Genomic DNA, 16,991 nt, shown 5'->3' with positions numbered 1-16,991 from the left:
TGCAAATACAAGATGATTTATTCACATCAAAAGAGGCAACAGCGATATAAAAATTATACTTCAGAAGTGGGATATAAAAATTAAGTATGTATCTGTAAGTTTAATAAGAATACTTGAGTTATTTCACGCATAAATTTAGAGTCTTGCCTTCTTGTGACTATTGTGCCCTTCGATGCCGGTGCTGCATCTGGCCTTAATCTCCGGCGGTGACAATTCGCTCCTGTACTCCGAGCTTCTACGCTTCCTGGTCGGCGAACTGACCGGAGACGTTTGCCTGAGACACTCCACATCATTCAACACAATCTGAGCCCCACCTGTCATTGTGGGTATGATGTCACCCTGTAAAGACAGAATTTAGAAGGAAATGCGATAAAACAATTTCTGTGGACGCACTTTGAACAGACGCGTCTCCAGTTCCCCATCCGTATCAGCTCCCTGTGAAATCAAGCAGTACTTGGATGTATTGGACTTGGTCACATCCTTGAGCTCCGTCAGCTTCGTCGTTGTCTTCCTATTCGGCAAATACGGCTGCAGAATTGTCCCCAAAGGTACTGGCATGGTTGACGTATGAGCCAACCACCTATCTCCAGCTGACTTGGAACGACGATGTCTCATATTGGCCACAACCATTCCTCTGGGTGCTCTAGGAGTATGACCAGCTGTGGATGCTGATACAATTCCACTGGTTGGTGTCGATGCATTTTCCACATCCTCAACATTCCTATCACTCACTGGAATATTATCCGAATCTATAATCCCCTTAACCAGACGCAATTTCTCATCTCTCAGACGCATCTCATTCTTCATCTTATCCTTCTGAGCACGCAGCTTCAACTCCAATTCTCGTGACATCTCTTCCTTCTCATAAGCAAACTTCGTATTGAACTTCTTGCGTTGCTTCTCCTTCTCCAGTTCCTTCTGTGACAACTGCTGTTCAGTGGAACGCAGCTTTGTTTCCAAATCTCGGATTCTCTCATCACGTTCGCGCACTTTACGATTGAGATCATCAATTGAACTCTCATACGAGACAACTTTTTGTTCCAGTGCTTGTATCTTGTTGCGCTCCTGACCCAAGACAGCACTCACAGATGCATTTTCTGTCCTCAGCATGAGATTTTGCTTCTCAGACTGCAGAAGATGCATCCGGAAGTGATTCTCTGAAAATCAAAATACAAAGGAATTTGCTATTTTGGTAACTTTCTAAGTTGACTTGTACAGCGTACGGTCTATTCGACAATTGTTAACCCAGTCAATGGTCGACTACATCAACCAGTATCTTACAGTGCAGGCGCTGAAATTTGTTGGGTTTTAAAACTCCCTGGGAATAACTAAACTAACTAACTACATTAGTTGTCTCTATTTTTATATTTGAAGAATTCGCGAGTCCAAAAATATACTGCCTAGGGGCGCCATCTTTTAATGAAAGTGCTTCTTCCGTGCTCCTTTTACTAAGTCTTGTTGTAGTTATTGACAATAAGCCTGTAATTTATGTTACTGATCCACTGATGCCCTCACTGATGACCCTAAGGCCCTTGACACACTTACGACTTAAGCCGAGAGACGGCTTAGTGGAATATGATAGAAATGTGGTTCAACTATTATTTCCAGTATAATTACACTAAGCCGTCTCTCGGCTAATCCTCATGTCTGTCAACGCCATAACTTGAAGCATCTTCTAAACCCGAAAATTTGAATAACAATAATTCCTATCTTCCTTGTTGGATTTTGATCATTATAAACAATAGAGCTAATAGAAAGGATCGCGAAATATTATAACCCAAAAATTGCTTTACAAAATCTAAATAATCCGAAAATGGCTTCGAAAAAAAACTGAGATATCCATTAAAATTGGTTCTTGAAGCTTGAAAAATTCAAAAATGGCTTTTCACATTCACGCACGAAACCCTTCACAGTAAAAGTGGGAATGCGTCACCCCTTGATTTCAATGGATTTATGGGATTTTTGATTTTCTTTAATTAAAAAAAAGGCAAATCAGTAGGTAGTTCATATGGGCTTATGGTAGATGTGATTCCTTTTTTGTGAATTTTGAAGAATCCTGCACGTGTAGACAGTTTTACTGATGGATTTTTTTGAGATCAGGGTTATGCCTTTACATACAATGTAAAAAATATTTTTTACATTTTACATATAAAAAACATGTAAAAATGTAAAAAATATGTAAAATGTAAAAAAGCAAGATTACGCATTTTTAAATCTTTTGAATATTTTCTGTTACCAATATTGATATTGTTTATAAGAAATATCAAAGAAACATTTTTGGGAAAACCATGAAATAAATCTCGTTTTGAAAACCTATAGATGTGAAGTAATTCAACGATTTTGTACGCACAAAACATACTCTCTGTGGTAAAAAAAAAAGTTTCTTTTTTCTAATTAAAAAGATCTTCGTCCTTCTTTCGCAGATAGATATTTCAGAACGTTTTCTATATTAAATCCTCAACATGTTGAATTTTTTTTATCGTTAACGAAAAATAGAATTAAAATTAATATTAATATTATTAATAATATATTATATAATATTAATAATATATTTTTTTCACTATTCGTAAATAAGAAAATGACATGACTTGATCAATCAATTTTTAAAATCTAAGAAAATACTTTTAATAATTTTTTATAGTAATTATATATTATAGATTATTTTTAAGAAAATTTGATAAAAGAACCTGAACGTAAAAGAACCTGCTATTTGGTATATTTGTAATAATTGCAATGCAAATATAATAAAGTGATACCTATATTTTATATATTTTTTATCACAATTTAACCAGAAATTAAAGATAAAAGAAAGTTTTTCAAATAGAAGAGTTGATGAAGAATTATTTAGCTGTTTTTGTGTATTGAAAAAGCCAATAAAAGCTCCAGAAATGCAGGAAAAATTAAGGATTTTATGTTCTTAAGGGATGAAACAAACTACGCAAAGAATAAAGTCACAATATATATTTTTAAATTAATCTTCAGTAAAAACGATCATAATTGTGCATAAAACCCGCACAGCTTAAGCTAAAAAGTTGTCACAGAACCGACACTGGTTCAGAATAAAACGGTTAATATTGTGGTCAAATTGCTCACAAAAAATAAAATGATTTCACTTGTATGTAATGCACTCATAGCTCCAATACAAAAAGAATAAATTACAAGTAAAAAGCGCACAGCTTCAGCATAAGACGGTTAAAATTGAATATAAAATCGTCACAGCTTCCGAACGAAACCTTTAGCAATTTTGATTGCTTTACTCGGATTTTGTGCAGATTTTGTTAAAATCGATACAATATCGTAATATTTAGTATGAATTTTTGTTTAATACGTTAGTTTCAGTTTAATAACAAAGCACGATGGTTTCTAGAACATTTAAAAAATATTTTTGCATACATTCATTACTACAGAATCAGTGTTAGCAAGAAGAGAATGATTCTCTTCATGAACATTGTTTTCTGGAATGTGATGTTTTGGACAAGGTATATAGCAATATCAAAAAAAAAAAAAAAATGTTAAGAAAAAAGAAGGAAATAAGTCTTAATTTGAATGATTTTCACAATATTGATCACTAACGGAAACCACAGCAAAAAACCGCAAAATATTTTACTGATTACAGAGAAATGTTTGATTCAGTGAATAACATAAATTTAAATATGAAATTTGATGCATATAAATCAATTTTAATATTTTTACATTTTAACTTTACATGTTAAAAATGTAGCACATGTTAGTTTTTTTTACTATGCAAAAAATGATGTAAAATGTAAAAAATTCGCCCAACCCTGTGGAACTGTGGAATTGAAAAAAAAGGTACAATACTTACGTCTTGCAGCCAAATCTTCCCGTAGGAGTCTCCTCTTGGCAATTCTCTGCTCCAACATGCCAACCAAATCCTGCACGAGATTGTCAGCGTCCGGCGAATTGAGTTGAATGCGCGGCAAATTGGGACCCAAGCTGTACACCATACCCAAATCAATGTCCAAGTTCCGAGCATAAGATTCACCAGCCATATCCAATTTGTTAACGGCTGTCTTGAACAACTGGTTCGCCTTACGACGTCCGGGTGTCAAGCCAGCCATATCCAGTTTGGTACCTTGTCTGGCTATCTGAACATCCTGAGTCATCTCTGCAAAGCGCATCACTTGCGCTGTCTCATCATAATCCTCAGCTCGTGGATTGATGCAAACAATCATCTTCACTTGTCCCTCGCCGTCAAAGTAATTCTTAAACAGGAGGGTCAGTTTGGAATCCCTATACGGTACCATCTTATTCACTCCACTAGCTTGATTCTCCCTCAAGATCTCCAAGCATGTACGTAGAGTCATGAGGGAATTATTAATATTTCCTGCCTCCTTGAGACGCTGTCCTGTGTTTTTGGTACGATTGGTTCTCTCACTTCCGGCCAAATCCACCAGTGACAGCTGACTCACAGTAATTGTCCTTCTGTCTTGCAACACATACTCCCCATCGCGATCTGTTGGTGCCTGCACGAGACGCACAGTAAAGACAGAGTGACTTCGACTGGATTCCGCATTGAGAATTGTGTGACCCATTCGTTTGCGTTTCTGTCCCAGCTGAAACACCTCGATGGCATCTTCCATTGACTTCACTTCCACCTCAGTCACTCCATGAACATACATATTGTGTGTAGCATCCTCCCGGATTATCTTGCTCTGCAGAGTCCTTGGTGAAAAAATTTTCCCGTAATTTTTGTCTTTTCAATTGATCAAAAAAATTAAATGATTTTTGAACTTACTTTTGAATGCTCCCTTCTTCCAGGAGATCATACACACTGTTATTGTACACTTCAACGTATGTTATGAAGACTGCATACATGTTGTCTTCGTCGATCCCTTCCAAGCTTGATGCATTCGTTGATGCTTTTGAGGCAATCTCGGGATCAGAATCTTTACTGTTAAAATTATTCATCATTTAATATTTTTGCATGTTGCAACTATTCTGCCTTATGGCCCCTGTACACTAGAATAATTGATGTCCATAATATTGAAGCAAATTCCTTACGCTTTTGTAGAAAAAACTTCAATATGGACATAAATTTCTCTACTGTGTAGAGGCCTTTAGTCTAACAAAGCCATCAAACTTAAAGTATAGCCATGCGGTTTAACCTTCTTGCAGCTTAAGTTTCTTATCAAGTAATATTTTTATCAAGTAATCAAGCAATGGACTGGATATAAATAGAAAATGATTGATTGTTTTTGAAAAAAAAAATAACCAAAAAACATTGTTATTTAGAAAATTTAAGATCTTCATGAATTTGGCTAAACTTTCAGTCTCAAATTCGGTAAGGTAAAAAAAAATGGAAGTCATATAAAATAAGCATGAATATTATTATTATCATCCATAGGTTACGTTTTTCACAGTTTTTAAAAGTTTAACTTAAAAAAAAAAACTATTATTAAGAACGATTCAATGAAATTAATCGAATCAATGACATTTTTATAAATACAGTGCAACCTCGATAGAGTCAACAGCTATTTTTTTACTCTAAGGAATCCGATAGTCAACTTGGACGCAAATTGACTCCGAAAGAGTCAAGTTTAACGTATCAATGTAACGTTTTTACACAAGAAAAACAATATTATGATAAAATTCGTATATTAACCGTGTAGTCAATTTTCGACAAAATAATTTTCTTTTCGTGATTTTAAGCATTTTGACCGATTGAAAATTCTCTTGTCTTTTCTATCTTGTCTTAACGGCGTTATCACACTTGCACATTAAAATTTTAATGTGATTCACATTAATTGTTTCTTGTGAGCGTCCAAATATGTTATTTGTGTCTTTGAGTCACTTAACATTTGGGGTTTTTCTATTTATTGATAAAGAAGTAGATTTGGCCTGCAAAAATAAGTTTAAATTTACCTAAAGCATAAATATTTTTCACATTAAAAAATTAAAGAGAAAATCGCATTAAATTTTCGCATTAATGTTATAAATCAATTTATATCAAATTTTGCGGGCCAAGTTTACCTTTTTATCAAAAAATAGATAAAATTTTGAATATGAAATGATTCAAACACAGAAATTACACATTTGGACTCTCACCAGCGACAATTAATGTGAATCATATTAAAATTTTAATGTGCAAGTGTAATAATGCCGTAACATCGCGAATGGACCTCAATATTATCACGTGGATAGTAATTTTTACTTAAGATACTTACTAATAATAAAAACATTATGTAAAATCATTTCTTAATCACCAACTTTTGCCCAAATATACGACTTTTTTGGGCCAGTGTGTAGAATTTATAGATTAATTAAATAAAATATTCTACTATCGTGTTAAATTTATCAATTACCTAGTACAAACATAAAATAATACCCATTTATATCAAAATTTCCCGTTTTAAATTATTTTTTTCGGACTCCGATAGAGTCATCGAATTTAATGGAGTCAACAGGTCTGGAAATAATAATTATTAGACTCTATCGAGGTCCCACTGTATATTGACAAAATTCCATAAGAATTTTCGTACAATCCCAAAAACGTAGTTTTTAATCAGAAGAGTAAAATTGGTAAAAATGGAGGAAAATTATGGACATGTTATCACGCAATGGCCGACCTTTGGGAGGGTTCCTTCATAGACCCGAGACTCGATATGGCTAGAATAATTTTGGAGTGAAGATAAGGTTTATGATTATCAATTCTATAGCTAAGAAATCAAAGATAATTTTTTTCAAACAAAAAAAAAAAAATGCATAGCTTAAAAACTCATCCTTGCGAATCGCCCAATAGGCCTAATAAGTAAGATTATTAAGAATTCCAACTAACAGCATTAGAATAATTTCAATGGACTTAACCCTTTAACGACGAGACAATTTTTACCGACTGTAAATCACTAATAAAAATTTAACTGGTAAACATAATCAATGATAAGTCTTTCATCTAATCTTGAAAAGTCCAACAGAATATGATTTGGTATATTTTGCGCCTCTATGAATGATAGGGACAAAAATAGCCCAAAAATTTAAGAAATTTTTCTGATAATACCAATGAATAATAATTTTCGCTTTAATGAAAAATATTACGTATGAGTATTGTAGTTTTTATTGCCAAAAGGGTTTTGCTTAAAAAAAATTGGAAGTATAAAAAATAAATATAATCAATTATGATTTTGGGAATTTAAAAATTCGCCATTTTTGAGCTTAAATATTTACTATATAGCAAATAGTTAGAGACTTGCAAAAATATTCTAGATTCCTTAACACTTTAAAACCCAAAGTGGCATTTTACTCCAATTTTATGTTTGGAGCTTCATAGTAGGAATTCTATTCAATATTATGCTAAAGTGATAACACGAATGTGTAGAGAATTTAATTAGCTTTCGTTTAGTCCAAAAAAATAGTTGATAACTTTTTTATTATTTAAAAAATTGGGAAAAAACCAAAAAATGGGCGTAGAATACCAAATTGGCGTAAAACATAACCTAAAAAATGTTACCATTTTTTGAATTTTGTCACGATTCGAAAAAATCTTAAAAAATACGTGAAAATGTAAAAATAATTATAAAAAATTTAATAATATAAGACCTAAAATTATTGTAAAGTGGTACTACAGAGAAAAAAAGGTGAAAATTCACTTTACGTTTTATTTTTCTTTTCCGAATTCCTATTGGAACTTCACATAAAATTTTATTAAACAAAAAGCACAAATTAATGAGAATTTGAAAATTTTACAGGAAAATATATAGATATGTGTTCTGAGATCCTTACCAAATTGCTAAGAAAAAGGAAATTCAATTGAAAAAGGCTTTTTTCTACGAAAATCTGTAAAACTTCACTTTGGCATTTTTTGTCCATTTTCACAAAATTTATATAAAATTGACAAGAAAATTGGGAAAATATTTATTCAAAAAATAATTTACGAGTCCTCGAACTGCTGTAGAAGTCTTACGGAACAAAAAACTTGAAAATTTGGATTTTTGTGTAGAATATCTACACTGGCATTTTATGCCAATTTGGTATTTTACGTGATTTTTTGACTCGGGTTTTAAAGTGTTAAACATTCTACTTTGCAATTAGGTACAAACAAACATAAGAAAAAAAATAACTTTTTGTAGTTAGGAAAAATTATTTTCTTTATGGGACACCGGTGCTCCTATCGTCCTTAAAGGGTTAAAACATATTATTTTGAAAATATTTGCACACTAATTGCTTCATTGTGCTAGTCGGATTATGGATTTATGGCTTTTAAGCAGAATCCATAAGCTGTGACTGAAATAGAAGTAGAGCAAACTCACCGTTTAATTTTGGAAAATTTAGCATTCAATTCTGCCTGTCTCTCGATCATTGCGTCTGCCTCGGAGAGAATCTCAAATCCATTGAGTCTATCTGGCTTGAAGATGAATTTTTTGGTCTGGTAGTCACTGATGGTCTTGAAGAGAACATCCAGGCACCGTGGCATGATGCCCTGATTTTGCATGTCACCAGTCATTGTGTAAGTCTTGCCACTCCCTGTGACTCCGTAGGTGAAAAGCAGTCCATTCCTGCCCCGAATCAGACCCTCAACCAGAGGCTGCGCCACGACATTGTACACATCCCGCTGCAGTGACGTCACATCGAAGACGTGTTTGAAGATGTGCTGAGTCTCCCTCAGGGCACCCACCCTGTAGTTTATTGCGATCTCTGGAGGTGTCAGGAGGACTGTGGTGGATGAAGTAACCTTAAGGCAAGCCAGATCTGACTCACACTGCATCGGCCGGACGCGGCAGTAGACGCTAACAGGGTCTTTTTGTCCCTTGTTACTCCCAGAATTTGGGCGGGACTTGTATGCAGATTTTGGCGTCTTTGCCGGTGTCTTCAATCGCCTGCAATTGCAATGCATACCAAGAAATGAGCCTCTAATTTGTGAGTGAAGGGAGTTTTCTCAGAAAATTCAATTGATTCCTTGATAAAAACGACAAAATTTTCCAAGCATCTTCGATTTTAACCGAAAAATATGTCACGATGTTTAAGCATGTGAAAAAACGATTGAAATCCTAGGAGTATGGTATTGAGGCAGTACTTACGTTGTCTTCAACATGATGAAGGAACAAAATACTAACAAATATACAACACTGCACAGAGAAAATTTAAGTACTTTCAAGGGAAAACTGGGAAAAACACTCTCATGAACTAAATGGCTGTTCGAGGCTTTTGAAAACTGATTTTTCGCCGCAGAAAAGCGGGTGCGGCGGCGAATTTTGCACAGGGGGAGCCCTCTGGTGGAAATTTGCAGCAAACTTAATCGATTCTTCGAACAATTGACATCCGGACAGGAAAAAATTACTGTGTGCAGAAAAAAGAGTCTTCTCGGGGAGATTTTTACGAGATTCTTGTGTTTTTCCTGCGAATGAGGGTGCTGTGTGGACAAAGTGACTGCCCCCAATTGCTGTCAGGAGCTGTCGAAGGTGCAAGTTGTGTTGTTCTCCCATTTCGACGCCCCTTTTGGGCCAACTGACTCACCTGGGCGACTTATTCCGGTGCCCAGCATCCTCTGGGGACGCAGTTTCTGAGCTAGAGCATTTGTGAGCTGTGCGAGAAAACATGTCGTGCAATTCGTCTGGGGAGTCAGAGGCAAAGAAGCCCTGCAAGGGCATTCTAAAGACATCCAGCAGCTTCGACAAACATTCCGTCACAGCAATGTGAGATCATCTCCGGATTCATATCAATCACATGGGGAGGGTTTATGATGCAATTTTGCTGTCATTGCAGGCATAGGAAGAGTGCAAAATTCGATGAACTTAATGTTCTGCAGACGTACCATCCGCCAGACAAGGACTATGGTCACATGAAGATTGAGGAACCCAAGACACCCTACAACTACATGGATAACAGCATCCATGGGCTGGACCAGCTGGATGCAGAGGTACTGGCTGAGAAACTCCAAGTTGCTGCCAGTGCCAGGACTTCCTCATTCTCCAGCGAAGATGACTCAGATGAGGATACAGAGCCAGAAACTGAAGAGCAAAAAGGTAAGAGACCAACCCTGACATTCGATACTCTCTCAAACCAGCCCCTTTCATTTTCTCTCCCTCAAAGTTCCACCCTCCACCGAATAAAAAAAATCGATTAGGATTTTGGAAGAGTTTTTGTCTAACTTCCAAAGACACAGTGCCTATTTTCAGAGTTATCACATGCAATTGCAATGAATAATTTACTGCCTCACCACGGAAATTATTTATATATTTTTTTATTTCTCGTTCGTTTTTGGGCTAAATTTAGCGATGAAATTGAGGGGCAAATAAGGCGCTTTTCCATTCTCAGTCTAATTAAATATTTAGCAAAGGCAATTCTATGAATACAACACTCGTGGAGATTCTGTCGGACACCCAAATTGGACAGAGCGTGAATGATTAAATCAGATAAAAAAGAGTCTCTCTCGCTCACATTAGTATTATTTATATTTTGTGAATATAGAACAGAAAGTTTACCATTTAATTTGGACGCAATGGAATTTCCTTTGCTGTATTGTGATCATCTATTGATATTTGCATTGTGTGTCTAATGGACAAAGTAAATGTCTACTTTTAGCCAAATTCAATTTTTGGAATTATACTTTTCTTTTCAAACAAATTTACAATGAAGAAAAAATAAACACAACTTTCGTGATGTTTAAATTTTCTTTCTTTGCAAGAAAATCATGTGAAAAATAAATCACATTCGCTTCACAGGTTTTTCTACAGCATTATTTAGTGCAATTTGAGCCATTAAATTGAAAAGATCTCGTGATAACTTGTTTACACTATAAAACCTAAATTTATTTTAGATTTGCAATTTGCATACGATTTTAGCTCTTTTATGACGCAAATTTTATTTAAATGTTTCATTCACAAGATGCATTTTTGCCTTTTTGGTTGTATTAGATCATCTTTACTTTTATTCTATTATTAGATTTGCGGTTACGATATCAAAATATCAAATAATCCACACAATTCATTTTCTTTGTAAAAATTTGTTCTCTATGAAGCATATGCTGCAAGTGATTTGAAGTAGCCATTGATAATAGGGGAAAGACGGGTAGTTCTAGCATAACTCTATAATATAGTATAGTGAATTAAGTTAAAATTAAGTTTAGTTTAGTTCCCTGAGCAAATATTGCAATTTAGAAAAACCTCTTCTTCATGATTGGACTCAAACTTTCTCAAAGGATTTTTGCAAGTCCTTGGATCACGAATAGAAAACTAGAGTACGGTCTTTCAAATTCGAACGCTGGCGGGGTATTTTTGACCTCATTTCCAAAATTCGAATAATATTTTAAAAACTATAGGATTTTATGTGAGATTAAATTGCATGTTTCATCAAATGCTCGTTATTTCTCACAAATTTTCGTTATAACGAACTGTCTTTTGAATTTATTTGTCCAAGATGTATGTAAATGTTCAGGAAGCAGCACAGAACTATGATTCTCAATCATGGTTTTCTGTTTTTTTTAAGACACTTAATAGCCAAAAATGGGTTAGTAAAGCGTTCCATGTCCCATGCTTTGCGAAATGCTTGAACTCGTGACTTCGATGCTAAATCTTATGCCGTAGACACATTTACGACTTAAGTCGAGAGACGGCTTAACCCTTTAACGACGAGACACTTTTTACGGACTGAAAATCAACAATAAAAATTAAACTGAGAAACATAAACAATGATATGTTTTACATCTAAACTTGGAACGTCCAACAGAGTCTGATTTGGTGTATTTTGTGCTTCTATGAACGATAGGGACAAAAATAGCCCAAAAATTTAAATAATTTTTCTGACAATACCAATGAATAATATTTTTTGCTTTAATGAAAAATATTACGTATGATTATTGTAATTTTTATTGCCAAAAGGGTTTTGTTTAAAAAAAAATTGGAAGTATAAAATATAAATAAAATCACTTCTATGAATTTGAGAATTTATAAATCCGCCATTTTTGAGCTTAAATATTTACTACATAGAAAATAGCTAGAGACTTGAAAAAATATTCTAGATTTCTTCAACCCTCTACTTTAGAATTATGTACAGACATAAGAAAAAAAAAATAACTTTAGGTAGTCAGGAAAAATTATTTTCTTTATGGGACACCGGTGTTCCAATCGTCCTTAAAGGGTTAACGTATTATAATCCATATAATAATTTTTCTAATTTCCCATAAGTTTCCGACTAATTAAACCCTTTCTCAGCATAAGCCGAGAGACGGATTAGTCAGCAGCTGATGGAAATGTAATCTGATCATTAACCCATTCCTTATCCGATATTATACATCATACACAAATTGAGTGATTTTTGATGATTTATTTCTGGGCAGTTTTTATCCGAATTGCTGTCGAGAATGGATTTTTAGTAACTTTAGTCCTTCAATTACTTGGAAAAAATAGTCCGACAGAGATGAAAATACATTTTGTTATTGTTTTCTTGCTTCGCGGAAAGTCATGCAAAATTTTTGTTCAAAATGGGGGACGGAAAATACGATATCCCGTCGAATTTGTTAAAATTGGCCTCTTTCCTTTTTCCTGATTTGAATTCTAGTTGCCAATTGGTGTTCTTGGATAGTTACTCTACCTAAATCAATAGAGTTTGTAATGAATTAATGTACAGAATTTAAATTCAGCGACCGTTAAGACGCATGATTTAAAGCGGCTCCCCATGCCCCCCATAAGAGATAAAATTTATTTCTTTAAAAAAAAATCATCTATTAACTCTTTCCGGACCACAACATATCCAGCGAACAAATTTCAGTAAAACTCACTTTATTGTAAGTCTTTGTGGTCAAATATGATACTTTCTTTTTAATGAATATTGTCTCAGAGAATGGAAAAAAACATCAAATTGATGCAAAAATTGGTTTGGTGCCGTAATTTTTTGAGTATCTTTTCACGTGTAAAAAAGCAATGAAGGCGTAAAAAATCAATGACCATGTAGAAAAGCCCAGTCTGTTCTCTGTGATTCTGTCAGACAACATATCGTGTGAAATTTTAAGAAAGTAATGAATGGTGGATATTTTGCTAAAACTGTGATACAGTGATTCAATAAAATGAGAAAAATATACCAATTTTTTTAGAAACTCGACGAAAAAATTGGTTCTATAGATTGAATATGAACTAGACCTAGAGTGATGTATTTTGCAAAAGATAGTTGCTAAAATGCAGCGAATAAGTTAGCTGAGATTCTTTACAATCTCAGCTTTTGTGGTCTTAAGTGAAATCCGACCTCGTCAGATCGGGCCCAAATTTTGGATCTACACTTTTTGACACTCATAGATCACGAAAATCATATGCGCCAAAAATCGATTTTCGTGAACGTCCCGTCTGTCCGTCCGTCCGTCCGTCCGTCCCGTCCAGAGTACAAAGGCTTCTGGAGAGAGAACGGAAAGAGATATCGACAAGCGGTTTTCGGCAAAGTTAAATATCGATAAGTGGCTAGAAGTTGATGATATCAGACCCACCCCCCTTCCGCCATTTTGGAATACCCCCAAATTTTGTTTTCTCAATAACTCCGCCCCTATGGTATCGATTGGGCTCAAATTTTAGTATGTTATAGCTGGGCCTTAACTCTTTCCGGACCGCAGCATGCTGCAAGCCAATTTCACAATTTTTTAATCAAAAATATCTAAGCTCAGGAATTAATTGAGGTCCTTCAAAAAATATCTTACATTTGGACATCCTTATAGTATGTAATCATCCACAAAAATAGGATTTTTATCACTTCTGAATAATTAAAAAACATTGTTTTTCATAGAATATTCATATGCTTCTTTGGGTACTACAGTCCCAAAAGAGACGAAAGAGTTAAGGCTTTCGATCAATACCAAACTTAAGGTCTCCCTCCCCGACTCCCCTAACCCAAGCTATAAAAGTCAAAAAAATTTCTTAAAATGGCCATAACTCCGGTTCTAATTGTCAGAATTTAAAAAGTGAGGGCGTTTTGGAAAGCTCTCATGGAGTAATACAACCTTTATGACACTCCAATTTCATCCGATTTAACCGAAGGCCCGATTAATCGAAAAATCGATTTTCGATTAATCGATCTCAAATATTTCGAAAACTAGACGATGCTTTTTCTTTCGCACTCCTCCCTCGATGTTCCCTGACCCGAGTTATAACCAAAAATGTCTTGCGCGGACTGCATTTTCTGTGTTTATGAAGGGATTTCGATGAAATTTTAGCATAGATTACATCTGAGAGCACGATCTTTCTAATAATGGGTCCTATACGTCTCTACACCAACCCACTGTACCCCGACCCTTACTATATCCATATGGACCAGACTCTATCTCCAATGTTTATTAACCGATTTCAATGAACTTTTTTTTCTTTTGTTGGTCTTCCCCACTAAGACTATTTAAAATAGAAAATGACCAGTGATAAGCCCAGATAAGCTTATGGTAGCCGCGATTCTTTACAGGCGACCTCGAAATGCGTGCAACTCGGAATGCGTGAAAATTCGATTGTGAGTTGAATTTTGGGGGTAAAGAATTCCGTCGAGTAAACTGTTCTCGGCAGTCGAAATGGATGAAATTGGCTCGACGCGATTCTTTACCCCCAAAATTCAACTCACAATCGAATTTTCACGCATTCAGAGTTGCAAGCACCCCGAGTTGCACGCATTTCGAGGTCAGCTGTAAAGAATCTCAGCTACCATAAGCTTATCTGGGCTTATCACTGGTTTTCAAAACTACATTTTATTTTGGGGTTCCGATATGCGAAACAGCCTGCCGATCCGAGGAACACTGACGATCACTGGTACATTTCCCTTATTTGAATTTATTTCAGAAAATTTTATTCTAAATTATATTGCTTAACTTCTCCCAAACTTCAGGTCCAAATCGAATTTGTATGCAATCCTAATTTGCTCACTTTGAGAATTTCACCTACAATAGATTGGTCTAGGCTTATCTGTCTATTTAATATTCCGGTTCAGATCAATTTGTTATAATGATTGTTTGTCATTTAATTTAATGAATTTTCTTGGAGATGAATATCACGAAAGTAATTTTTGTTTAATTCGCAATTTTCGCTTTATGGATAAATTAAATAGCAAATATTTTTCATATAGGACACTAGTAAAGAAGTAAATTGCTAAGTCAAATAATCGATGGTAATGAACCTGTTATGAACCGGTTCATAACCGATAAATAATTTTTATTCAAAATTCAATTATATTATTCCTAAGGTACTTTGGACAATGGTTTATTTTTAATGATTTAGGAACTGGTTCAAATCGGTTGAGAACCGGTAAACGGTAAATGATGCGAAAATATTTTTAAAGTATAGCATCTAAGTCACGAATTCGAGCATTGCGCGTAGCCTGGAACGCTTTTCCACCTCTTTATTCTTTTTCTTGCACTACGGGAGATAAAATTATTGGAGAGTTTTATTTAATGTTTTATTTCGGAAATACAAATAATGTTTTAACAATATGTGCTATTTCAGCAAAACGACTAGAATTTGAGAAACGACGAAAAGCTCACTACAAAGAGTTTGAAGCTGTGAAGTTAGCCAGGAAGCTGATAGAAGAGGAAGAAGATGAAGATGAAGATGACGATGGGGATAAAAAATGTTCAGATGGTGACAATAATGTGACAGATCAAACTATGGAACCCGAAGCTGGTGGTTCTACATCAACTGCTTCCTTGAAAAATACCACAATTCCCTAAAAAAAAAGAAACAATTTTTACCAATAAAAATTAGCCGTGAGAGTATAAAATAATAAAAAAAGAAAAAAAAACTCAATTTAGGCAACAAATATTTCTAACTTATTTTTATCAATTAATTTAATGAAGTGAATATTTAACAGAGATATTTTCTTTTAAGTAATAAAGTATATACAATTGTAGTTTGATTTTTTTTGACGTATGAAGCAATTTCTCTTCGTGCCAGAAAATATCAAGGATATTTGTGAGATTTTACCAATTTTAAAAAAAAGCAAGTCCTTTTTTATGCAAATATTCAGTTTTTTTCTCTGTATTCCAGAGTGTGAACACAGCTTCCTCAAAAAGAAATAAAAATATATATCATACACGAAATAAAAAAAAATCTACAATGTTGTGAAATATTCCTTTTCAATAGAGGAATAATAAAAAAAAATAATTATAAAATATTTTTGTAGGTGATTCTTATGCTTGCAAAATGGGTTTTTTAACATAGCGATAAGTTTTTCTCAATCAATTTTTGCAAGGAATTTTTCTTAAAATAATTGTTTTTCCTCATCGAAAAAGATGAATTAAAAAAAAAAATACTGAAGACAAGAAATGTGGATGAAAAAAAGGCAATCTAAATATTAAGAAAAAATATATTGTTGGAACAAAAAGAAACATTTTAATCAAATGCTTTTAGATACAGATTTAGCCAGAAGCTTGTAATTTTTATTGTTAAATTAAGGATTATGAATGGTGGATAGAGAAAAACACGGAGAATTGATTTGTGAAAAGAGATTGCTGTAAATAATAAAACTGATATGAAATGAATTTGATGACAGCTTAGAATTTTTTTTAGATTTGTGGCTTTTATTATTTTGTTGTTGATTTAATGTTTTTGGAGGTTTTTTTCGTGTTTTAAATTTTAAAAGATGACAAGTTTGTTAATCCAATTATTGAAATAAGTATAAAGGTATTTGTTTTTATTATTTTCAATCAATTTTAAAAATTTTATTATTGCAAGAGATGCAAGATTATAATTAAAAATGTTTATTTCGCGCTCTTAATGCCCAACGCACAATAACTTTTGTTTTGTAAACATGTTTTTGACATTTCAATGAGAGTGAGTGAGATCTAGATCTAGTCATCTCGCTCATTCTCATGGGAAATTTTGAAAATCATATTTACAAACAAAAGTTATTGTGCGCTGGACATAAGCATATGAAGATACAATATTTAAACTATATTTTCTGAAATTTTCATTTCAAAATTTTAAAAAATTCAGCCATTGGGATCTGATTTCTGGAGACGGCGGGTTTTGAAAAACAACTTGCTTTGTCGTGAACAATGTTTCTCATTCAGAGTATATTCATCT

General features: G+C 34.0%; 2 protein-coding genes across 2 annotated transcripts; one reads left to right on the top strand and one right to left on the bottom strand.

Annotated features, from left to right (window-relative positions):
- On the bottom strand, positions 1-9,196 carry LOC129801941 (kinesin-like protein KIF23). The gene is made up of 6 exons (XM_055847433.1): positions 9,033-9,196; positions 8,265-8,831; positions 4,757-4,912; positions 3,824-4,683; positions 394-1,157; positions 1-339 (listed from the first exon to the last, which is right to left on the bottom strand). Exons 1-6 carry the CDS (start codon positions 9,044-9,046, stop codon positions 136-138), a joined length of 2,565 nt encoding a protein of 854 aa, XP_055703408.1. The 5' UTR covers positions 9,047-9,196; the 3' UTR covers positions 1-135.
- Positions 9,197-9,218: 22 nt separating this feature from the next.
- Positions 9,219-16,447, top strand: LOC129801942 (protein phosphatase inhibitor 2). Its single transcript, XM_055847434.1, has 3 exons — positions 9,219-9,647; positions 9,718-9,977; positions 15,414-16,447. The coding sequence occupies exons 1-3, from the start codon at positions 9,550-9,552 to the stop codon at positions 15,635-15,637; spliced, it is 582 nt and encodes a 193-aa protein (XP_055703409.1). The 5' UTR covers positions 9,219-9,549; the 3' UTR covers positions 15,638-16,447.
- The last annotated feature ends 544 nt before the right edge of the window (positions 16,448-16,991 follow it).

This window comes from Phlebotomus papatasi, chromosome 2, assembly GCF_024763615.1.
Source record: "Phlebotomus papatasi isolate M1 chromosome 2, Ppap_2.1, whole genome shotgun sequence".
NCBI lineage: Eukaryota > Metazoa > Arthropoda > Insecta > Diptera > Psychodidae > Phlebotomus > Phlebotomus papatasi.
This window is presented reverse-complemented; position numbering and strand designations above follow the sequence as displayed.

Coding starts and splice junctions, on each gene's coding strand:
- LOC129801942 (XM_055847434.1), top strand. CDS start 9,550: ATGTCGTGCAATTCGTCTGGGGAGTCAGAGGCAAAGAAGCCCTGCAAG. Junction 9,648..9,717: donor AAACATTCCGTCACAGCAAT/GTGAGATCATCT, acceptor CTGTCATTGCAG/GCATAGGAAGAGTGCAAAAT. Junction 9,978..15,413: donor AGAAACTGAAGAGCAAAAAG/GTAAGAGACCAA, acceptor GTGCTATTTCAG/CAAAACGACTAGAATTTGAG.
- LOC129801941 (XM_055847433.1), bottom strand. Junction 4,913..8,264: donor AAATTTTCCAAAATTAAACG/GTGAGTTTGCTC, acceptor TAATTTTAACAG/TAAAGATTCTGATCCCGAGA. Junction 340..393: donor TGGAGACGCGTCTGTTCAAA/GTGCGTCCACAG, acceptor CTGTCTTTACAG/GGTGACATCATACCCACAAT.